Genomic DNA, 24,089 nt, shown 5'->3' on the forward strand with positions numbered 1-24,089 from the left:
AGTTTTGGATTTCTTTTCTGGTTGCTGAATAATACTATCAAGTTCCACTTATACATTTACCAGTTCGTGGCTACTTAGGTTGATTTCACTTCTCATCTTTTAGCATAATATTGTCATGTAGAAGCTTTGGTGTGGACTATGTTTTCATTTCTCTTGGACACAAACATAAACATACACACCTAGGAATAGATTTGCTGAATTGCACAATGACTTTACAGTTAATAAATATAAAAACTGTCAAATAATTTTCCAAGGTGGCTTTATAACAAAGCATCTCCACAGCAGTGTGTGAGGTTTCTAATTCCTCCATCTTCTCTCTCACTAACTCTGGTTACTGTTTATGGTGTGTGTGTGTGTGTGTGTGTGTGTGTGTGTGTGTGTGTGTATACTGAAGAACTTAAATATTAACTGTGAAAAAATAATGGGCTAATTGAAACAGTTTCATACTTTGATCATAGTCACCTCCATATTATGTCCTCCTGCTCCTTTGGCTGTACCTTCTCACATAACCCCCTCTTATTTTTATGCCTTTTGATTCTGGCTATTTTTATGGAGATCAACTGGTTTGAACTACATTTCCCTAATGATTAACTAATCTAAGTTTCTAATTATGGGCTTATTGGTTATCTGTGTATATTTTATGTGGGGTTGTCTTTTCAAATCCGTGGCTCATTTTAAATTGCCTAATCCCAGATTATGAAAATTTACACTTCCATTGTCTTGAAGAAGTTTTATATCCTTAGTTTTTACATTTAAATCATCAATTCACTTTAAGTTATTTTTTATTATTCCACATGGTGGAATCAGGACCCAACATTGTTCCTTTCCATGTGTATATTTAATTTTCCAGCACCACTTATTTATATGACTTTATTTCTGGAGTCTTAAATCTACTCTACTGGTATAAATATGTATCTTTCTGCCTGTAACATACTTTTGTGGTTATTGTAATGTAAATATTACACCGATGGTCTTAGGTGACCCCTGCAAAAGGCATTTGATCTCTCTGAAGGGATCGAGACCCACAGGTTGAGAATCACTGGTCCAGAGAATAAAGTTGAATTTCCTTCATTTCTCAACCAAGCATTAAGTTTTGCAAATGTAGGCGACTGACATGTGACTCTGGAAAACGAATACTGTTTTATGGAAGTGCACAATGCATTTTCCTTCAAAGCTGAACTGAACCGAGATATTGGCTATATATTAATATTATCGCTAGAGCCCAGGAATTAGAGACCGGCTTCTTACTACTACTTCACAAGTATGCATATGTGTGGAGCAGATGTGCGCATGCGGGACTTCTCAACCCCAGTTCTTGTTCCCTGTGACGTTTCTCCTTGGGCTATGGGTGGTGTCTGCTTTCGGTCCTCTGGGTACTTACGAAGGAGTCACTGGCGACCAGCACCACGTTGGGCGCCTGGGCCACTTGCAGCCTTTTCTCCTGTGTTTCGGGAGCCGGTGCCACGAGCGCCAACGCCACGATCACTGAAACCAACAGCAGCAGCATCGCGGGCCTGGACGTTCGGAAACAGCCGCTGAGCCGGTCTCTTGTGACTTGCTCTCCAGTAATGAGCCGGGACCGAACTCTAAAACTAGTAGTTTGGGTTCCAAATACTGAAGTAAATAGGAGTGACACCAAAAAACTACATTTCCCATCAGGCCAAGTGCAGGCGCATGCGCAAAGGGAATCTCGCTCGTAGCCAATACAAAGACCGTTTTAATCAAATTTCGAGCTTATGATAGCTCAGCCAGTTCCTCTTACTCAAGAGATGCCTGGGGAAGTGCGCATGCGTTGTTCTGACTTGTATTTTGTGGCAGTGCCATATGCCCAGGTGGGTACTGATTGCTTTCGGTTTTGGCAGAAGTTGAAATCTAAAGGCAGTTGAAATGGTATTTAGGGGAAGAAAGGATTGGGCATGGGCGTGATGTTAAGGGTCGTCTTCCTTTTGTGCGGGGCTGAATGTTGGCGGCGATGAGGTGGCAGTGATTCTGTCACTTACATTGGATCGGGCTTATGGGACCTTAGGCTGGGTAGTGGTTTGGATCTCTGCGGCGCTCCGGAACAGCAGCCCGCCTTGTCGTATTGCCTCCTTTTGCCGCGGCTGTAAGGATTGCGCCTATATGGGATGAAAAGCGGGCCTAATAAGTTTTAGGTTCCAGATACGGAAAAGCTTGGCTGTTCTTTGCCTTTGGAGTGACAAAAGGGGGGGGGGCGGTTGTAAAAGGAACAGATTTGGACTGAACGAAGTGTGCGGTTAATTGACGTATGCTTGGAGTAACATTGTTGGGTATAGAATAATCAGGTGTACCTTTTTTGCTAGATTCCTTTGGAGAATTCTGTAAGAAGCACGTTTCTATTTCCAAGTCAAATTCTTCACTGATATTTCAGGTATATAAAATTATGTTACAGTAGTTATTTTGATTTTCTGGAAGGAAAAGGAGGAGTAGTGCTAATTATTTAAAATCTCAACTCTCGGGGGCTGGGGATTTAGCTCAGTGGTAGAGCGCTTACCTAGGAAGCGCAAGGCCCTGGGTTCGGTCCCCAGCTCCGAAAAAAAGAACCAAAAAAAAAAAAAAATCTCAACTCTCATATCTGGCAGCATTTTGTACAGATTAATTGTAATAAGGAAAATACCTTACACATCTAATGCAGAGCAGTTAGTGCTTAGTGTTCTGTTAAACTTTACTGTACATTTACTGGGTAACATGCCTTTTTATGGAATGCAGTCTTCACTTGGACTACTTTGCAGATGGGAAAACAGACTGAGAGGTTAAATAACTTTTCAAGGGTGAGAAAGCTTATCTAAGTAGTTTGCCTCCTGAGCAGGGCACACTCCCCAGAATTGTGTTGAGGGTTTTTTTGTTTGTTTGTTTGTTTGTTTTTATGTAGAACATACTCTACAGAAATAATATCAACTGATGTTTAGTTTTTAAAAAATTATATTTATTTGGTTTTCTTTTTTCTTTTTGTATAGTAATGATTCTTTGAACACTAATCATCCTTGAAGGCTTGTTTATGCAGGCTCTTGTTCTGATGACAGGAGCACATCCTTTTCTCCTTTCTGTCAGTGAGAACAGGTACTGTAGTGGTTTGGTGATACAGGTATTTTAGGGACCCAGTTTGAAAGTGCTGCTAGAGCCTAAGAGGTTTCTAGTAAAGTACTCTCCATCTGACATTTAGTGGGACCTGGAATGGGCCTGCCTACTGGCTTGTCCGGCCCATATTCATCTTCCCTGGTGGGAAACCTTACATTGAGGAGGTTAAGTATTAAAAGTTTTGATTTTGGGGCTGGGGATTTAGCTCAGTGGTAGAGCGCTTACCTAGGAAGCGCAAGGCCCTGGGTTCGGTCCCCAGCTCCGAAAAAAAAGAACCAAAAAAAAAAAAAAGTTTTGATTTTGAGCTGAAGTCAGTCTTCTACTTTTAGCCACTCATTAAATCGTTATACTTTGCTTTTACAAGAGTAAAGCCCATCTTGCCATTTCTTCTCCAGTAGTCTTCAGCCTGTCTTCCCATTTCTTCTCCATTAGTAGTCTTCAGCCCGTGTTCCCATTTCTTCTCCATTAGTAGTCTTCAGCCCGTGTTCCCATTTCTTCTCCAGTAGTCTTCAGCCTGTCTTCCCATTTCTTCTCCATTAGTAGTCTTCAGCCCGTGTTCCCATTTCTTCTCCATTAGTAGTCTTCAGCCCGTGTTCCCATTTCTTCTCCATTAGTAGTCTTCAGCCCGTGTTCCCATTTCTTCTCCATTAGTAGTCTTCAGCCTGTGTTCCCATTTCTTCTCCAATAGTAGTCTTCAGCCTGTCTTCCCATTTCTTCTCCAATAGTAGTCTTCAGCCTGTCTTCCCATTTCTTCTCCAATAGTAGTCTTCAGCTAGTTATTGCTTTACTGCAGGTTGCTTCACTGTTTTTTTCCCCCTCTGGAATCTTAACTTTTTAATTAACTAGTTGATTAATTAATTATTTTACTGTACATTTCCACTGCAGCTTCTCCTCCCTCCTCTCAGTCTCTCCCTCTCCTCTCCTCTCCTCTCCTCTCCTCTCCTCTCCTCTCCTCTTCTCAGCCCTCCCTGAATCATCAGAAAAGAGGAGTCCTCCCATGGTTATCAATAGGCCTTGGTATATCAAATTGCAGCAGGACTAAGTCCATCTCCTATTAAGGCTAGATGTAACAGCCCAGTTAAGGGAAAGGGATCCACAGGCAGGCCACAGAGTCAGAGACAGTCCCTGCTCCTACTGTTAGGAGTCCCACATGAAGTCCAAGCTGTACAACTGTTACATATGTGCCAAGGATCTAGGTCTGTCCATGCATGCTCTCTGATTGGGGGTTTAGCCCAGGTTAATTGATTCTGTAGGTTTTCTTGTGGTAGTCTTGACCCTACTGGCTCCTATGATATTTTTCCCCATAGGATTCCACAAGCTCTGCCTAATGCTTGGCTGTGAGTCTCTGCATCTGTTTCTGTCAGTTGCTGGCTGATGAAGCCCCTCTGATGACAGTTATACTAGGCTCCTCCTTGCAAGTGTAGCAGAATTAGTGGTGTCAGGGGTGGTCTCTCTCTCATGGTATGTGTCTCAAGCTGGATCAGTCATTTTGTAGTCATTTCCTCAATTTCTGCTTTATCTTTACTCTTGCACATTTGATAGGCAGGACACATTGTGGGTTTCAACAGAGGAATTTCTAGTGGCTGAAGAATACTTAAAGGTATGTTCAACATCCTTAGTCTTCAGGATAATCAGAACAGCTCTGAGACTCCATCTTATACCTATCAAAGTGACTAAGATCAAAAACTCAAGCGGCAGCACAAGTTGATAAGGATGTGGAGCAAGGGGAACATTTACCCACTGCTGGTGGGGGTGCAAACTTGTACAACCACTTTGGAAATCAATTGGGTGTTTTCTCAGAAAATTGTGAATGGTTCCACCTCAAGACCCAACTATACCACTCCTGGGCATATACCCAAAAGATGCTCCAATGTACAACAAGGACACATGCACCTCTATGTTCATAGCAGCCTTATTTATAATAGCCAGAAGCTGGAAAGAACCCAGATGCCCTTCAACAGAGGAATGGATACAGAAAATGTGGTCCATTTTATTTTTCTTTTTTTCATTTTTAGTTTTTCGAGATAAGAGTTTCTCTGTGTAGCAAACCCTGGTTGTCTTGGAACTTACTTTGTAGATCAGACTGGCCTTGAACTCACAAAGAATCAACCTGCCTCTGCCTCCCAAGTACTGGGATTCAAGGCATGGACTGCTAGGCCCTAACAGTGTCTTCATTGTTTTAACAATGACTGCTTTTTGAATTTAGATGTTTTTGTTAATCACCGAGTTACTCTATGAGTAAAGGATCTTTAATGTGTGCATGTGTTCATGTGGTTAGGTAGTATTCAGGATAGGGACTGTGGTTTAGTTTACAAGGGCTGATATAACAAAACACCACAACAGAAATCTATTTTCTTATATTTCTGGAGTTTAGAAGTCCAAAATCAAAGAGTTGTTAAGTATGGTTTCTTCTGAGGCCAGTGTTATTGTCTCGTGGATGATCAACTTTCCACTGTGTGCCACCCGATCTGTCTTCTGTGTTTGTACATCTTGATGTGCTCAGATTTCTTCGTGAAGTGTGACACTGCATACATCCCACATGACCTCATTTAGTCTTTATTGCCTTTGTGCTTTGCAAATACTGTTGTATTCTGAAGTTCTTTGATGTATGATGTATGAATTTTGTATGTTGTTTGACTTTTCTTGTCAAGTTGAGCAAACAGACTGAATTAATGAGCTTCTTGGACTTCCGGAGCATGGGTGTGGGGTTACTTAGGGGAATATGGATGACTCAGTGGTAGCTGCGTCACTGAAAAGCCATTGCAGCATGGGTGATGATGACTCGTGAAGGCTGTGTTCTTGAAGCTGCTTGTACACCTGGGCTGAGTAGCTCAGCCACCTGCAGAACACCCTGCACTTCCTGTTGTTACTGCTTGTTTTACTTGGGAGAGGAGCCTTGTTAATCATGTCAGTTTCAATTGCTTTCTGACAATTGTGAGTTATTTATATCTTGAGCCTTATAAACTATTTCTTGAGTCTTAAGAAGCCTGCCCCCTGCATGGAATGTTTTAATTTGAAATAAATTTCTATAGAACTCAGCAGGATACAATTATCTCACAACAGGCTCAGATCTCTGTGTGTCCATGTCTGTCAGGTTTGCATCAGCAGCTAGTGATTTCCATGTTAGGAGCAGGTTGCTTTAGAAAAAAAATATTCCATTCTTAAGAAGTTAGAGAGGTGTTGAGTTGAGCAGTCTGGGTCTAGCTTATGGTCCTCTGTAGGCCTTGTAATATTAAAAGTAAAAACAGAATTTCCCAAAGAACTTCCAGTCAGTTTTGGGAAACATGTTCATAATTGTAAAAGTCAAAGACTAGTAAAGGCATTAAAAAGTATGGGTAATGGTTGGATGGAAAAAAAAAAAAACCCTACAGCCCCCTCCCCATGGAAAAGCACTTCTATCCCAAGCTATTTTCTGGAGCATGCTAGCGTTTTCAAAATGTCACTTGGCTTTTCCTGAGCTGAGTGTTCTGTGATGCCAGAGTTTAGAGTTGCTGCATTCAGCTGTGTTGTGTTATTTGGATTTTCCAGAAGCTTTAAGATTCCAGTATACATTGTTATGGGACACTGAGGTCTTTATGGTGGCCACAGAAATCCTGCACCGTGTAGTAATGCCTTCAAGCATGTTCCTTGGAATATGTTTTTGGAAATGCTGGCATAGATCATAAATGTTACAGGATTGGACTGGTGTGAATTTGGTGTAGAGCAGGTTGTATGCTTGACACTTCAACTTGGCCTTGCTATGAGTAACATGAGACTAGGTAGAAAGAAGTAAGAGAGGGCAGACTGAACAGTTGGGTGAAGCAAGGACACACAGTTAGAATACTGGAGGACTATCCAAAAGAGTATGTGAGTATTCTCACATTGCTTTTAGGTGATCTAGACTTTGGAAGCTAGATTGCCAGTCATGTGTTCTGTGTGTACTACTTAACAGGATTGTGTTAAAGTTACTAGTATTGTGATGATCAAAGCAACCTGGGGAGGAAAAGGTTTATTTGGCTTACACTTCCACATCACATTTCATCACCAAAGTAAGTTAGGACTGGAACTCAAACAAGGCAGGAACCTGGAGGCAGGAGCTGATGCAGAGGCCTTGGTGAGTGCTGCTTACTGGCTTGCTCCACATGGTTTGCTCAACCTGCTTTCTACAAAACCCAGGACCACCAGCCAAGGTGTTGTCCCACCTACTATGGATTGGGCTCTCCCCATCAACCACTAATTAAGAAAATACTCAACAAGCTTGCCTGCAACCTAGTCTTATGGAGGCATGTTGAGGTTCCCTCTTCTCAGATGACTTGAACTTCAGTCAGGTTGTCATAAAACTAGCCAACAGAGATTGAGTACATAAGCGGCTCCAGATAATATAAGCATTGCTTTGGGTACTTACTGAGTTGGGGAAGAACACACATCTCCATAGAACAATTAAAAATTCTAATATGTTTTTGTTGAGTAGCTCTGGAGTACCTTAAGCTTTATTATTATTAGTACTTGTGTAATAGCTGATTTGAAGAGGATATACTCATTTTTGATGATAGTTCTTGTGAGTTAAACAGGTAAGAAGATTACCTCCTCAGAGAGCAAGGGATGAGGTTGCAGATGGGTTGAGTTAGGTTTTTTTTTTTTTTTTTTTTTTTTTTTTTTTTTGGAACTGGGGACCGAACCCAGGGCTTTGCGCTTGCTAGGCAAGCGTTCTACCACTGAGCTAAATCCCCAACCCCAGGTTATCTTTTTAATTAAAAAATTGTTGGTGTGTACTGTATTTACATCATTTCCCCAATTCTTTCCGGTACCTTTCATGTCTTCCTACAACTAGCTTCTCTCAAACTCATAACCTTTTTTTAACGATTGTTATTGTTGTGCACACGCATGCACACACATATAGAAATGAAAATATAACTACAACCTGCTGAGTCAGTTTAATGTGACTCATATGTATATGTTTAGGGTTGACTACTTGTTATTGGATAACCAATTAGTGCTCCCAGATCTACCTTAGAGTCATTAATTGCCATAGCTCTTCATGTAGAGGTGGAGCCTTTTGAGATCTTCAGCATCCATATTGGCATTTCAGCTGTCACTGTCATTATTTAGGTAACCATATTATTTTGAATTCCAGATGAGGACAGGATTTCCAACAGTTTCTGAAATGACCATTACTGTTATTTCTGCCACTGTCTGCTCTATATGTATGCGAAGAAGTGTCCTTATTATCGACAATCTAAAATCAAAATAATGATTTTGAAGGTTCCGAAAGTTGTTGAAGATACTGTGTATCATACTGTATCAAATACCCAGCCAAGATTTAATTCTTTATGTAGGAATAAACATTCATTCCACTATTATGCAAATTTCTTCGTTCTTTAATTGATTACTTATATATCAAATAATTGCTTTAGCATACATTTCTTTTTTTTTTTTTTTGATTTATTTATTTTATGTATGTGACTATATTACCACTCTCTTCAGACACCCCAGAAGAGGGCATCAGATCTCATTACAGATGGTTGTGAGCCACCATGTGGTTGCTGGTTGAACTCAGGATCCCTGGAAGAGCAGTCAGTGCTCTTAACCACTGAGCCATCTCTCCGGCCCCCTAACATACATTTCTTTATGATTTGCTGTCATATTGATTATATACCTTTGTTTCTGTGCCTCTGTCCTCGGGGTTGCATTAATATTTTACAGGTGAAAAGGAGGCACAATTGAAACAGCTTAAGTCCTGGTTTAAACCAGGTTCAGAAATTTGGAGATGAAGATTAGTGGTTCTCTGAAAGATGAAAGATTGAAAATCATATACATTTATTTTTCATGTTTTAAATTATGGTCATGGTGAATGTAATTTTAAAATGATGTGGAAGGATTTGGGTGTTGAATATCACTATTTCATGCTTAGGTGAAAAATGGGTAAGGAACAACTTGGCATTCAGTTCAGGAAGAAGATGCAGGTGTGGTAACAGGTAAGAGAGGTGCTAAATCACAGGCAGTCTGTCTGTCTGTACAGAACGATCTATTCCCGATCCTTCAGCAGCAGGACTATGATGGATATTCTTTTATATCATACTACGGTCAAAGCAAATACCTGTAGACTTTTTACTACTCTTTGTTGTGACTTAGTTTCTTTGAAAATATAATTATTGCTACTTTTTAAGCTTAATTTGAATAACAAATTTTAAAATTGCTAGTTGGAAATTTTTCATCGCATAAAAGTATGCAAAAATTATGCATTTTCTCTTGGTAACCAGTTACTGTGTTCAGCATCTTTTAACATAGTTTGCTGAGTGTTAACTTGGGAGAGAAGACAAATGATGGGAAATGAGGGGTCAGGGAAAGTACTGCCCTATTGTGGAATAGCATTGCAGCCTTTCAAAAGACTTAATAGTCTTAGAAATGCTTACAATTGAGGGAAATACCCAAAACAGAGGAGAATGGGGTACATGGAGCAATTTTAGATAACGGATTTTTTTTTTTTGAAATTTTCAAAGATTTAATAAAATATCTTTAAAATAATAATAAAAGACATTTCAGACATGCAATTTGATTAAAGAAAAATTCTTACTTTAAAAAACTTTTTTTTTAAATTTAGAGAATACTTTATTAGTTTTTGTAATCAAACCCACGTAGATAAGACCTTACATATTTAATACAGTGTGTTACCCCTGTACAAATGGAAAAAACTTAAGTTCAACATTTCTAGACCAATATGGCTGTTAATTTCTGTACAGTGCCAACTCAACACAGTAAATGGGGATACTTTTTTCAAAAGTTGACAGCACAGGTAAAGTTTCAAAAAATTCAAATTATATATCTGTATATATATATTTATATTTATATAAAAAGACCAATAATAGCAGTGTGTTATGTATCAACAGCAGCAACAGCTTTTCCAGGTTCTGCAGTCATCTGAACAAAACTGTAGAGACATCCAGCACACTCCATTAAAAAAAAAAAAAGTAAAAAAACAAAACCCGAGAAAACAGCACAGTTCTGTTACTCTTGTGGTACCTGGCACCATTTTTTTTTTAAATTAGCTTCTCAATCATCATCTGGAAAGAAAACATTCTGAGCAACATCATTAAAAACAGCTCTGATAAAGCACGGTCACTACTACGTATCATAAAGCAGGTACAAGCTATTTTACATCCACAGAGATATGATACAGCACTGTCCTACATCTATAATACTAGAGGATACAATTTAAAAGGCATTATTTGAGACTTGATTCTACTTTTCCAGCAGAGGGCCCAAAGGATGGTGTGACACAGCTTTGTAAAGAAACATACTCTAGACAGGATTTCCTTTCACTAGTGGCACACTTCTAAGGATTCATTCTCTCCATGAATGTCAGCTAAAACCGTTATTAAAAAAATGAAATATCCCTAGAACAAAACCGTATAACCACCGGATTCACATGAAGATGACCTAGTGGAGACAAGCTGGACCTCACCTTACCAACAAGCTATCAAATCTGTTATGTTTAAACAGTGAGACCTCCAAGGAAGGAGATGCCAAGTAGTGCTTCAAAGCTTCGGACCACAATCATACACAGCATCCTTTTCAACAGAAGCAGAAGCTCATCTGAATATGCTCATGGATGCTGACATCAACATTTAATCATCTCCTCACTCATCCAGGAAGAGGGGGAGATCAGTTACTACTGTACTTTATTGTGTTCAACCAAATCACCATGTTACAAAAATAGCAAGCTGCCATAATAAAAAATAAGGCTCCTCTATCCAGCACCAGATAGCATCATTTTACTTTCAAGCCTAGAAATTGCACACTTGTATATAAACCAATCGAAGATGAGGACTGAGAGTTCATCTTGGTGGATTTTTCCTTTGATGAATATGAAGTGTCCTTCCTTATCTTTTTTGATGACTTTTAATTGAAAATTGATTTTATTTGATATTAGAATGGCTACTCCAGCTTGCTTCTTCTGACCATTTGCTTGGAAAGTTGTTTTCCAGCCTTTCACTCTGAGGTAGTGTCTGTCTTTGTCTCTGAGGTGTGTTTCCTGTAGGCAGCAGAATGCAGGGTCCTCATTGCGTATCCAGTTTGTTAATCTATGTCTTTTTATTGGGGAGTTGAGGCCATTGATGTTGAGAGATATTAAGGAATAGTGATTATTGCTTCCTGTTATATTCATATTTGGATGTGAGGTTATGTTTGTGTGCTTTCATTCTCTTTGTTTTGTTGCCAAGACGGTTAGTTTCTTGCTTCTTCTAGGGTATAGCTTGCCTCCTTATTTTGGGCTTTACCATTTATTATCCTTTGTAGTGCTGGATTTGTAGAAAAATATTGTGTAAATTTGGTTTTGTCATGGAATATCTTGGTTTCTCCATCAATGTTAATTGAGAGTTTTGCTGGATACAGTAACCTGGGCTGGCATTTGTGTTCTCTTAGGGTCTGTATGACACCAGTCCAGGATCTTCTGGCCTTCATAGTTTCTGGCGAGAAGTCTGGTGTGATTCTGATAGGTCTCCCTTTATATGTTACTTGACCTTTTTCCCTTACTGCTTTTAATATTCTTTCTTTATTTTGTGCGTTTGGTGTTTTGACAATTATGTGACGGGAGGTGTTTCTTTTCTGGTCCAATCTATTTGGAGTTCTGTAGGCTTCTTGTATGCCTATGGGTATCTCTTTTTTTAGGTTAGGGAAGTTTTCTTCTATGATTTTGTTGAAGATATTTACTGGTCCTTTGAGCTGGGAGTCTTCACTCTCTTCTATACCTATTATCCTTAGGTTTGATCTTCTCATTGAGTCCTGGATTTCCTGTATGTTTTGGACCAGTAGCCTTTTCCGCTTTACATTATCTTTGACAGTTGAGTCAATGATTTCTATGGAATCTTCTGCTCCCGAGATTCTCTCTTCCATCTCTTGTATTCTGTTGGTGAAGCTTGTATCTACAGCTCCTTGTCTTTTCTTTTGATTTTCTATGTCCAGGGTTGTTTCCATGTGTTCTTTCTTGATTGCTTCTAATTCCATTTTTAATTCCTTCAACTGTTTGATTGTGTTTTCCTGGAATTCTTTCAGGGATTTTTGCGATTCCTCTCTGTAGGCTTCTACTTGTTCTCTAAGGGAGTTCTTTATGTCTTTCTTGAAGTCCTCCAGCATCATGATCAAATATGATTTTGAAACTAGATCTTGCTTTTCTGGTGTGTTTGGATATTCCATGTTTGTTTTGGTGGGAGAATTGGGCTCCGATGATGGCATGTAGTCTTGGTTTCTGTTGCTTGGGTTCCTGCGCTTGCCTCTCGCCATCAGATTATCTCTAGTGTTACTTTGTTCTGCTATTTCTGACCGTGGCTAGACTGTCCTATAAGCCTGTGTGTCAGGAGTGCTGTAGACCTGTTTTCCTGTTTTCTTTCAGCCAGTTATGGGGACAGAGTGTTCTGCTTTCGGGCGTGTAGTTTTTCCTCTGTACAGGTCTTCAGCTGTTCCTGTGGGCCTGTGTCTTGAGTTCACCAGGCAGGTTTCTTGCAGGGGAAAAGTTGGTCCTACCTGTGGTTCCAAGGCTCAAGTTTGCTCGTGGGGTACTGCCTAAGTCCTCTCCGCAGTGGCAGCAACTGGGAAGATCTGCGCCGCTCTTTCCGGGAGCCTCCGTGCACCAGGGTTCCAGATGACGTTTGGTGTTTTCCTCTGGCGTCTGGATGTGCACAGAGTGCAGTCTCTTCTGGTTTCCCAGGCGTGTCTGCCTCTCTGAAGGTTTAGCTCTCCCTCCCACGGGATTTGGGTGCAGAGAACTGTTTATCCGGTCTGTTTCCTTCAGGTTCCGGCGGTGTCTCAGGCGCAGGGATCCTGCCGCTCCTGGGCCCTCCCCTACGGGAACCCAGAGGCCTTATACAGTTGCCTCTTGGGCCAGGGATGTGGGCAGGGGTGGGCAGTGTTGGTGGTCTCCTCCGCTCTGCAGCCTCAGGAGTGCCCACCTGATCAGGCGGTGAGGTCTCTCTCCCACGGGGTTTGGGAGCAGAGAGGATAACGGATTTTTTATGAAAGAAAAAGATTTTGAATGTTACTTAATTTGTGGTCAGCTTTCTAATGTTTATTTTTCAAAAAATGGTTAATGGGCCTCTTCTTTTTATATGTGCTTTCGTGTACATGTGTGTTAGAGTCTGCACCTATGGCTAAATGAAGAAGGAATGGGAAGGGACTAGATGGTTTCATTGCAGTGTGAAGAATTACATGTGGAAGCAGGTGGATAGGGAAGGTCCTGAACACACAGTTCTTATCAAGAGAGAGAGTGTGCTTCTAGTGGGCTTCAAATGTAGCATACAGTCTGATGTCTGTCAGCTGTCCGTTGTCTAGGCCTGTCTACCTGACTCTCAAGATCTGTAATTTTTGGCAGCTACTTAGCCCTAGTTTGCTTCTGATATTGGGTGTATCTCCTGTGGTCTGTTCAGTGTGATTTTCTCATCCTCTCTTGTTTCTTTCATGTTCTCCTGCTCTCTCCTTTCTCTTTATGCGATGTCTCTGACTGAAGTGAGGTTCTTTCTTTTCTGCATTGTTGTGGTCTGTCTTCTCCTGTTGTCATTTATTACCTCACACAGTGCGTCTTCTCAAAGTTCCTACTGTACCTGCCTGTTTCTCCTTTAGTCTGGCATTTGGTTCTCGCAGAGTTCATGTAAAGTCGTGGTGTTTCTCCTGATTCAGATTGTACTCTTTAGGCAGCAGGGTCATTTGGTTTTTTTTTTTTTTCCTCGCACTGGTGAGCTTGGACCCACGTGGAGATTGTCTGTTGTTTCTTCCTTGTTTATGCTCCCACCTACGGTCTTCCTTATTTTATTTTTTTACTTGGATCTCTCTGTTTGTCTGAGTCAGTTATCTTCACTGACCTTTTCTTTTTAGTCTACAGGTTACCTTGCAGAAGGAACGCGGCTTGAGAAAGCTAATGTGAGATCAATGCTAAACTTTGTTAACTGCTGCCATCAAGACTCATAGACTAAAAGAATTTCTTTTCTAGTTCACCTCTAAATCAATATCAAGATACTTTCAGGTAAGGTACTCATTCAGAGATGATATAATGTCATGTGTAATTAAGTAATTATTGCAATAAGATGTTGCATTATATTTGGGAAATCTGAATGTATCACAGATAAACTAATGTTTTAATGTTGTAATTTTTATATTATTCTGAATGCTATCTTTTTTTTTTTAAGTTAAAACAACCTTATCTTCAAGTCTCTTAACTTTATACATCTCTTTTGTTTTGTATTTATGCATTTCAGTTTGGCTGGAATGTACTGGTGGTATTCTGTTAGTGTATTGTTTCAGTATATTATATTAGTGTACCATGTTAGTGCACTGTATCAGTGTAGCATGTTAGTGTATACTGTGTTAATATAGTGTGTTAATGTATTATATTAGTGTAATATGTTAGTGTACTGCATTAGTGTTACATGTTAGTGTATTAAATTAGTGTACTCTGTTAGTGTATTATGTTAGTGTTGTGTCTTATAAAAAGAGAGAAGGCAGGAATATGTTTGGTGGAGGCATGGTAAGGTGTGGGGGAAGGAGGTTCCTCTGCAGGCCCATGCTGAAGCATCCCTTCCCCCTCTGAGGTACCAGCCATACAACGATATAATATAAAATAGTGTTTATTCAGGGCGTGGGGAGGGCAGTAGAGACAGAGAAAGGCAGAGAGAGAGAGAGAAAGAGAGAGATATTACAGGAGTAGAAGAGTAGACGCCAGCCATGAGCACTTGGGAGAGGGGAGGGGCATGGGGAGAGAGAGGGAGCAGAGCAAGAGGAGAGAGCAAGAGCAAGAGCGCAAGAGAGTGAGGAGGGGGCAAGCAGCTCCTTTTATAGAGAGTCAGGCACACCTGGCAACAGCCAGGTATCTGTAGGGTGGAGCCTAAACTAAATACCAACAGTTAGTATACTGTATTTGTGTATACAGTTAGCGTTCTGCATGAGTGTATTGTTTTAGTGTAAAGTGTTAGTATACTGTGTTTGTGTAAAGTGTTAGTGTACTGTATTAGTGTACAGTGTTTGTGTGCAATTTTTGTGTATAGTGTTAGTATTTTGCCTTAATGTACTGTTTGTGTACAGTGTTAATGTACTACATTAATATATTGTGTTAATGTACTACATTATTATGCTGCATGAGTGTATTGTGTTAGTGTACAGTGATAGAGTACTATATTAGTGTATTGAGTTAATGTACTACATTAATGAACTGTGTTAGTATATTGTATTAATGTATTGTATGTACTGTATTAGTGTACGGTGTTAGTGTATTCTGTTTGCATAAAGTGTCAATGTACTGTGTTTATAAACAGTGTTTGTGTATTATGTTAGCGTAGCATTAATCAACTGTGTCCATGTACTATGTTATTTGATTGTGTTCATGTACTATGCTTGTGAAATATGTTAGTATATGTACTGAGGGAGAGTAGTTTCTCTGTTCCCTTACTGTATTTGAATACTATGATGTGCATTGCGGGACTTTGTTACTCTAAATATCTGGAGTCTGTAGCTGCTTAGTATTTACCTAACTTTGTTTTATCTTTATGATGAGATTAGAAAGTGATCAAGTGAGTAAAAAATGCAAATGTTTCTCTCTTTAAAAAATTATATTATTAAAAAAAGAATTATTTTGTGATTGCATTTGGTTTGGGTAATTTGGTAACTTTTAAAATATTAACATTGGCTACTATAGTTAAATTAATGTACTTTAATATTCAATGGAGTACTTTGCCTATAAAATAAAATATCTTTAAATTTTTAAAAATTTTTAAGTTATTTAAAATTATTTAAATTATTGTACAAAGGTTTCATGTAGGGAAGATTGGCTTTGAACTTGCTGTGTGACAGAGGTTGGCCTTGAACTCTTCATTATCCTGCCTCCACCTCCCTAGTGATGGGATTACAGGAATGTGCTGCCACATCTGGATATGAGTTGTCTCTTCATGGCTGCAGTTAGTGTACAACTTTTGCATAGTAACCACTCTTATATTTATGTGTAAACATTTATATATCTTATTAGAGGAAGTAATATTATTATGGTAATCCTCAATATGAAGACAATTTGCATCCTGATTACGTCTTACAGAATCTAGTATTAAAATAACTTTTTTAGCCTTTAAAAATTTCTCTATCCTAGTTACTAAAGCTATTGTGTTTTTCTCCATCTTGAGCTTATTTTATTGGATCTTGCTTTTAAAATTGGCTTGGCGTTACATATATTATAGGTGTTTGCTCATAAGATCATCTGTATTTTAGCTCAGCGTGTGGAGAGTGAGTATAGTTCTAATACAGCTGCATTTCAGCATGTGTTTATTGCTCACTTGCTTTTGTCAGACTAAGTCCTAGAGATGGAAAACAAAGACCATCAAAACCCTGTTAATACAGAACTGAGATTCTGCTGGGGTTACGATATACGTTAATCGAGTAGAGATATAGAATATACGGTACAGGAGAGGCGTTAGTATTGGAAATAAAATAAAGCAAGGGAAGGGCATAAGGGGATATTGGCGATTTTAGGTAGGAGAGGGAAGATTAAAATCGTAGCAAGCTTGTCCAGGGAGTGGTTCAATGTGAGGAGACATTTGAATAGAAGTCTGAAGAATCGAGGGGACGAGCTGTGTGTAAGCAGGAGGGAAAGCATATACAAGAGAGAAGGAATTAGATTTTCCTTTTTCAGATGGTTAAGTTTACTGGGACTCTTACATTGGGAGATATTCTTGTAGATTCACTACAGCTTCTTGTCTTAATAGAATGTCCAGCAAAGAAGTGAAAACTGCTCTAAAAAGTGCAAGAGATGCAATCAGAAACAAGGAGTACAAAGAAGTTTTGAAACATTGCAAGGTAAAGGGTATTTGTTTCTTGGGCATTCAAATATTTTACCAATTTATGGGTTATTTGTGGATATAAGTCTTTCATTGTCCACATTCAGTCAAGTGATAGAACCCGTAGAGCAGTGGGACTCCTCTCTCCTTATCAGTGGGGTGGGCTTCTATTGCTGCACTTAATATTCCACATTGCTAAGTCATCAAAGCTCTGTTTTCATCGGCAGATGTATCATAAGCACCTTGCTTTATGAAATGCCACTATACTTTAGCATCATCATCATTGTTATTACACTATTGTTATCATTATTATTGATGGTAATGCTTGTATTATATTTTAAAATGTGTCTGTTATGTGTATTGTGTTTGTAGAGGCCAGAGGACAAATTGTAAGAATCAGTTCTCTCCTACCATGTGGGTCCTGGGGCTTGAACTCAAATTTTATTTGATAGCAGGAACCTTAACCTCTGAGCCACTTTGCCTACTCAGCATTTTTATTATTTAAGGTGTTTGACCTTAATTGTATCTGACCAGTGGGTTGAAGACTCAAGACTCTGAAGCTTGCCAATGGGCATGTCCTTGTTAAAGAGAAACTGACTGTGTTAGAGAGAGGATGGGGGTAGCAGTGAAGTCCTTAGGGAGGCAACAGGCTGCAGCCCCTATCACAAGAGGAGGCAGCCCTTTAGTCCTCTTCTGTTTTAACAGGGAAAAGATAGGTGCAGATACATACAGGGGGCACTATTTGTTGATTAGTGATGGGAAAATAAGAGCATTCTTCTCCGATGGCTTCTGTTTTTTTGTGATATAAGGGCCCATTTGAAGATTGAGATCTCTGAGTGATGGAGTTCAGTTATGGATGGTAAGAGTGATGAGGAGAGAGGCAGTGGAGGCAGGAATGGGAGGCAGGAGGAGGTGTGGCAATCATGGATTGTAAGGAGGCATGAAGCCACAGGAATAGGAAGGAGAGTCCGAGGCTGAGAGCTTTTACCATGAAACCATTACAGTAATCAGTTGGTTGGGTAGGTGTGCCAGGCACATTAGCGATTGCCTCAGAGGCACCAGAGCACACTGGTGCATGGAAAGGGAAGAAATCAGAGCATTTCCTTTGGCCAAGAACAAGCCCAGTTTTGATTCCCTGCTTCTTTCCCTGTGACCCCTCTGTCTGTAGTTTATGGTTCTAGAGTTGTCTGCTACGTGAGTCTCACTCTGTGTCTATCTGAGAGCTATCTTGTGAGCTTTTCCCTCACAGAGGGCTTTTGCTAAGTCTTATTGATGAGCCTAGAAAGCATCACAAAGGAAAGGCATTGATTAACAGAATTTTGCAGGGGACTGAACTTAAGTGGCCAAGAAGCATTCAGGAAAGCAAATGTGACAATGAAGCCTTATTACTTATGTCCATGTTGCTTCCAGTGCTTATGGTAGATATTTGTTTAAGGACACTTTTGACCTGTCTGCTGTTTTCAGCAAATGATTATCATAGCACACATGTAGACACACATGCATTACTCTTTGAATCAGGAGCGTGAGAGAATATGCTATTTACAATTAAAGCTGTGTAACATGGTAAGGTTGTCTGTTACATTGTTACTCTTAAAGGCAGGTTAAACAAACAGGCTAAGTACAGAGCAGGATTTTTGTTTTGTTTTGCCTTGTTTATTTTTTGAGACAGGGTCTCTCTGTGTAGCCCTGTCTGCAGTGGAACTCTCTTTTTAGACCAGACTGCCCTTGAACTCACAGTGATTGTCCTGCCTCTGCCACCTGAGTGCTGAGATCCTAAGTGTGAGTCACTACACCTGATTTGATTCTAATTCTTTCGTGGCCTCAAGGTTTATTTGGCTGTGAGGTTCAGCAAAGATACCAGCCTCTCTGAATGTAAGAGGTATATTCATAAAAATATATTGATGACTGAGATTAGCAGACCTGTGAAGCCATGATGGTACTAATCTGATATGAAAGGTGAACAGTGTTTAGATGGAAGATGCAGTCTGTGGAGTGAGGTGAGGAACTGTTTCCTCCAGCACAGAGCTTATCTAACAGATAATGTGCTTATGCTTACGCATCTATATAGTTATTACTATTCTAGTTATTATTAGTGTGTGTAATGTATTTATGCATGGTATGGGGCATACACACGTGGAGATCAGAGAACAACTTTGTGAGCCAATTCTTTCTACCTTCGTGTTGAGTTTCAGGGACTGAACTTAGTTCCATAAGCCAGGGTGGCCCAATGAGCCATTTGGCTGGCCCATGTTCCTGTTACCTTACTTAGCATGGGTATCTTTCTGTAGGTATTTACAAAATTTTGACATGAATTTCACCAAGTAGCTTGTAATTTATGGTGGAGAACAAAGCAATGGCAGGCGTCTCTTATCTGTGGTAACCCAGAATTGGTTGACACTAAAGAAACACTACCTAATAATGTATTTGCCCTTGTTCTGTCTCACAGAGCTTTGCAGCATGGCATAGGTCTTCCTTTGTGGAAGCTGGCTCAGGTTTGTGTACACACAGTTAGGTACTTTTCTCTCTAGTTCTCTCAGAATTTTCTATTGTCACATTTCTTTTGCATGTGACCTTTCCTTTAAAACATATCTCAGATACGAAAGCCCCAGTTGCTACTTAGACAGTGATTAGTGGCTGGTGGTTGACATGTAGCTGTATCAGTTGATAAGCAGTTTTATGCCACTAGTTGTACTTGGTGTTCAGAACACAACAGAACATGCCCTAGTGTTAGGGTTTCATTTTGGCAAATCCCTGGTTGAGTTTTGTAGGAAGCAGTATTACTGGATAGATGGCAGCTTATATAGTATACTGGCGACAGATTGCTGGAACTGTGTGTGGATGCACATGAGCCTAATTATTGGAGAGGTTCAACTCCTAGGAATATGATCTTCCCTAGAATATGCAAACCCTTAACAGGCTCCTAGTTCTTTTTTTTTTTTTTTTTTCTTTTCATAGAACATACTAATTGTTGCCTTAAACTATGGAGGTAACTTGCATTTCTGAATGCCTCATTTCTATATACCTTTGTTCTAGATGGCTGGTGTTATTTAAACACTTCCTGCCATTGTATATTTTGAACATGCTTGGTATATTGACATTAGGGTAAATTGACTTATTACTGCCATGAAGAATCCATCTTTAAGATGGGAAAATATTACTATGAAAAAGAAAATATTGGTGTTGAATGGAGGGCTGTGGAAATGGAATGGGGCTAGGCATTACTGTTGTACCCAGCATTCCTACCCAGCATTACTGTTGTCTTTTACTACCCAGCATTACTACCCAACATTACTGTTGTCTTCTACCCAGCATTACTACCCAGCATCACCATTCTCTTCTACCCAGCATTCTCATAGGCAGGCCCTCAAACCACTTGATGTAGGTATCAAGATCCCTTGGGCACTTTACAGGAAAACACTTCATTTTCCAAACCCTTTACACTTTTTCCTTTACAGTACCTGGCTAGCTATGATTCTAAAGGTCACTCTGTTAGTGGCAGATCTAGTGTTCTGATTCATAACAGACTATTGTTTTGTTATTGTTAAGTAGTTTCCAAAATGTAATGATTTACTCTTAATTTTTTTAATCAGACAGTGTTAAAACAAGAGAAAGATAACTATAATGCCTGGGTTTTTATTGGTGTTGCTGCAGCTGAACTTGGACAGCCTGATCAGGCTCAGGGCGCCTATAAGAAAGCCGCTGAACTAGAGCCAGAGCAGCTCCTTGCTTGGCAGGTATGCAGACACCTTTCGTTTCTTGTAATATAGGGCAAGCGCTTGTTTTCCATTCTCCACATTGTAGCTTCCAGTGTTCAAACGAGTACTTAAACCTGTCTCATGAACAAAATTAAATTTTCTAAATTAAAAGTTAGGCTTAGATGTCCAAGATACTGTTTGTCACTACTTAATTTCCTACCTAGTAGATTATTTTTAAATATAAAGACTTTAAATATAAAGTTTCCCTACCACCTTTAGTTTACTTGGAAGGAAATTTCACACATATTTCATCTGTAAACTATGCTACTTTGTAGATGTTAGCACATTATTTCACACAGTAAATAAATTTTGGGACATTTGAGATTTTGCTAAGAACAGTCATTACCACTTCCTGTTTTAGGGTCTAGCAAGTTTGTATGAGAAGTGTAATCACATAAATGCTAAAGATGATTTACCTGGTGTATACCGAAAGCTATTGGATCTCTATGAAAGGTAAGAATATGTGGGGAAAGGCTAATTTCTTTCCAAATTTGAATTAGAATAATTCTATTCTATTCAAATGTGTTCGTTAGGGCTCTCTAGAGAAAGAGAACTGATAGAATGAATTGACATTATAAATAGATTTATTAGCATGACTGACAGGCTGTGGTCCAACAGTTCCAACCGTGGAAAGTCCATGAATCCAATAACAGTTTGGTCCCTGAGGCTGGATGTCTCAGATGGTCTTTGGCAAACTCAATTTCAAAGAAGTAGACTCTCCCGCCAGTGAAGGAAAGGACTTGCCAGAGTGAGCAAGAGCAGCCAAGAATAGCTTCCTTCTTCTAAGTCCGCTATGTAGACTGCCACCTGAAGATGAGGTCCAGATTTTAAGGTGTGTCTTCCCACCTTAAATAATTCAGTCAAGAAAAATCCCTCTCAGCTCTACCCAGTGGCTTAGGTTTTAGTTAATTCCAGATGTAGTTAACGTGACAACCAGAAGTAACTACCATAGAAGGACTACAAACATTTACTGAGAATTCAGAAACAATTTTCTTCCAGAAGTTTGTCACAATTTTTTTGTGATTTAAGTAGACCGAGAAGACTATTAAGATGATTGACTCAATGTGGAATTTTAAAATTTATAGTCAAGATAATAAAAGATGATCTTTAGGCTTGTTGGATAAAATAATACTACAGTATCAATTGTTTCAGGCTTTTTAAGTGTTTGGTTGTTTCTGCTATCAAATTAAAATGTCTTCTTCCTTTTCTTTTGAACCTAAGTGTTGACAAACAGAAGTGGTGTGACGTGTGTAAGAAACTTGTGGATCTCTATCACCAGGAGAAGAAACACCTAGAGGTGGGCCATTGACTTCTGAGCTACTTCCCATGAAAATGCTATTGGGAAAGAGCTTTTATCTAGCTTGGATAAAAGTGAAAAATTAAGATACAGTATGATATCAAAAATTTGAAAAATAAATTACAATATTTTAGAAACAATTACAATTCAAATTTAGGATATCCTATCTTCGAAACTTTAAGACTAGTTTAAGTTTCCTAAGTAGTGTACCTGTGGAGTTTAGTGAGCCATATTGTTACCTTCTAAGTTATGGGCATTGGGGATGTAGTCATTTGTCTTGTGACTTAGTGGTATTTCTGATAGAGAGGTTCTAGAAATTTCCTTAGTCAACTTTTTTCCCCCTTGTTTTGATCAGAGTTCACATAGAATGCTATTTTTACTTTTGCTGTTTTTACATGTTAGTGGATGAAATCCCTTTGGTTGTTAGGTTTAACATTTTAAGTTTATGGTAACATAACTATTTCACTCTTTCACCAGGTGGCTCGGACATGGTATAGACTGATAAAGGCGCGTCAGGAGGATGGGGCAGACCGACAAGAGCTTTATGAGCTGTGGAGAAAGCTGAGTCAGTTGCTCTCTGAGGATGCAGAAGATCAGAATGATGAGACCCAGCAGATGGTATGGCTACCTTGATTCTCAGGGTCTATGCAATGAAAGTTCATAGTTTAATTCAATTTAGAAAGTGGAAGCACAGTGAAGTGACACAGGAAAGTCCCGTGTGTTGGGTGAGCAATTCCTACAGGTTCTTGGATGATAAAATTAGAAACCTTTGCTTACAGTCCCATGTAGTGTGAAGGGGTAGACTTGGGTCTTAGAATATTAGGCCCTTGTATTCATAATAATCCACAAAAGATCATTAACTTACTCACTGTAGAAAGGAAAACATGTGAAAGCTAACTTTTTCAAAACTGCGGTAACTTCTAGAAAGTTGTACTTTGTTGCTATTATTCCTTATATTTGTTTAGTAAAGGTACTGAACTAATTAATAACTATTTGTTAATTCAATTGGAATATTTATATTTAATAGACTATATTAGATAATGTTCTTTTTTAGTATATTGATTTCCAAGTCATTGAAAGAATTTTTAAAATATAAAACATTAGTTTTAAACCATAGCTGGGAATATTTCTTACATATTTTATTAGAAGTTTAATAGTAACTTAATTTTTTATTGTAATAAATGGCTACTCAATTTATGCTTGTTAAATTGAATGTAGTTTAAAATAATAGTTATAAACTATACACAATAAAAACCTGTTTTTATATGTTTACTTCTCTATTTGGTAATTTGTTCCTGTGCTCGAAATTAATGTTAAGGATGTGCTGTATGCCAGGCAGTCCCCGAAGGGTTGACTATTAAACATGGTGTAAGAAATCCACCTAAAAGGAGGAAGGGCATTGTGGCTCACAGCCTCAGAGGTTGAGCGTGTACTGACCATCTGCCTGTTGGCTTGTGTGTACAGCATGGCAAGGCAGCAAGGGCAGCAGCCCATGCAGATCAGAACTGTTCACCTGTGCTCACTAGGATGAAAAGAGCTGAAGGAAGGGCTGGGGTCTAGTACCTTCTTCATGGGGATCTGCCTTCCATTTACTGGGCCTCACTTTCTGAAGCTTCTGCCACCTACCAAGAACACTATAAGCTGGTGATGAAACCCTCAACCCATGTCTTTCAAAGATGTTTAGGTGCAAATTATAATATGCAATAATAATGACTTATCTGTGTGTAAGAAGTTGTGGAAGATATTTAGTGGTGACAACTTGGGTAGCTCATCTATTTCTTTTAAACTCTATCTACATAATGTAGCTTTACTATACTTCTTAAAATACTATAAGTTAACAGTATTGAAAATACCAAAATTAAGTATATATTTGATTTATTTATACTTCATGGAAGATAATTCATTAAAAAAAAAGTAATATCTTACTATGTTGCCCAGGCTGGCCCTAACCTCCTGAGTTTATCTATTCCTCTGTGTCTTTTTTTTTTTTTTTCTTTTTTTGTCCCTGTCTCCACTCTTATTCCCTTCCTGTCTTCTTTCCCCATCCACTCTCCTTTGTTCTCTTCCCTTTTCATTTTCTTCCCCCCGCCCCCCATTATTTCTCCCTTCCTTTTTTCTTTCTATGCTAGCAATTGAATCTAGGATCCTGCACATTCT

At 39.2% G+C, this 24,089-nt stretch overlaps 2 protein-coding genes across 14 annotated transcripts in view; one reads left to right on the forward strand and one right to left on the reverse strand.

The window, feature by feature from the left end:
• The window catches only part of Arsk (arylsulfatase family, member K), a 57,131-nt gene extending 55,543 nt beyond the window's left edge, over window positions 1-1,588 (reverse strand). The window contains exon 1 of the mRNA NM_001047917.2: window positions 1,382-1,588. Within this exon, the coding sequence (NP_001041382.1) occupies window positions 1,382-1,507 (126 nt within the window). The 5' untranslated portion in view covers window positions 1,508-1,588. The remainder of the gene's footprint in view (window positions 1-1,381) is intronic.
• Window positions 1,589-1,693: 105 nt separating this feature from the next.
• Window positions 1,694-24,089, forward strand: part of Skic3 (SKI3 subunit of superkiller complex) — a 162,935-nt gene continuing 140,539 nt past the window's right edge. For 4 of the 13 annotated variants that reach the window (XM_063281455.1, XM_063281447.1, XM_063281448.1 and 1 more), the window contains exons 1-7: window positions 1,694-1,832; window positions 13,939-14,086; window positions 16,809-16,899; window positions 20,471-20,614; window positions 20,997-21,088; window positions 21,857-21,932; window positions 22,410-22,550. In XM_063281455.1, coding sequence (XP_063137525.1) covers window positions 16,810-16,899; window positions 20,471-20,614; window positions 20,997-21,088; window positions 21,857-21,932; window positions 22,410-22,550 — 543 coding nt within the window. In that variant the 5' untranslated portion in view covers window positions 1,694-1,832; window positions 13,939-14,086; window position 16,809. Of the gene's footprint in view, window positions 1,891-2,321; window positions 2,390-8,986; window positions 9,051-13,938; window positions 14,087-16,808; window positions 16,900-20,470; window positions 20,615-20,996; window positions 21,089-21,856; window positions 21,933-22,409; window positions 22,551-24,089 lie in introns of all 13 variants that reach the window. The other 9 variants (NM_001427072.1, NM_001427073.1, XM_063281449.1 and 6 more) reach the window with 8 other exon arrangements.

The sequence above is a fragment of the Rattus norvegicus genome, chromosome 2, assembly GCF_036323735.1.
Source record: "Rattus norvegicus strain BN/NHsdMcwi chromosome 2, GRCr8, whole genome shotgun sequence".
NCBI classification, from domain to species: domain Eukaryota; kingdom Metazoa; phylum Chordata; class Mammalia; order Rodentia; family Muridae; genus Rattus; species Rattus norvegicus.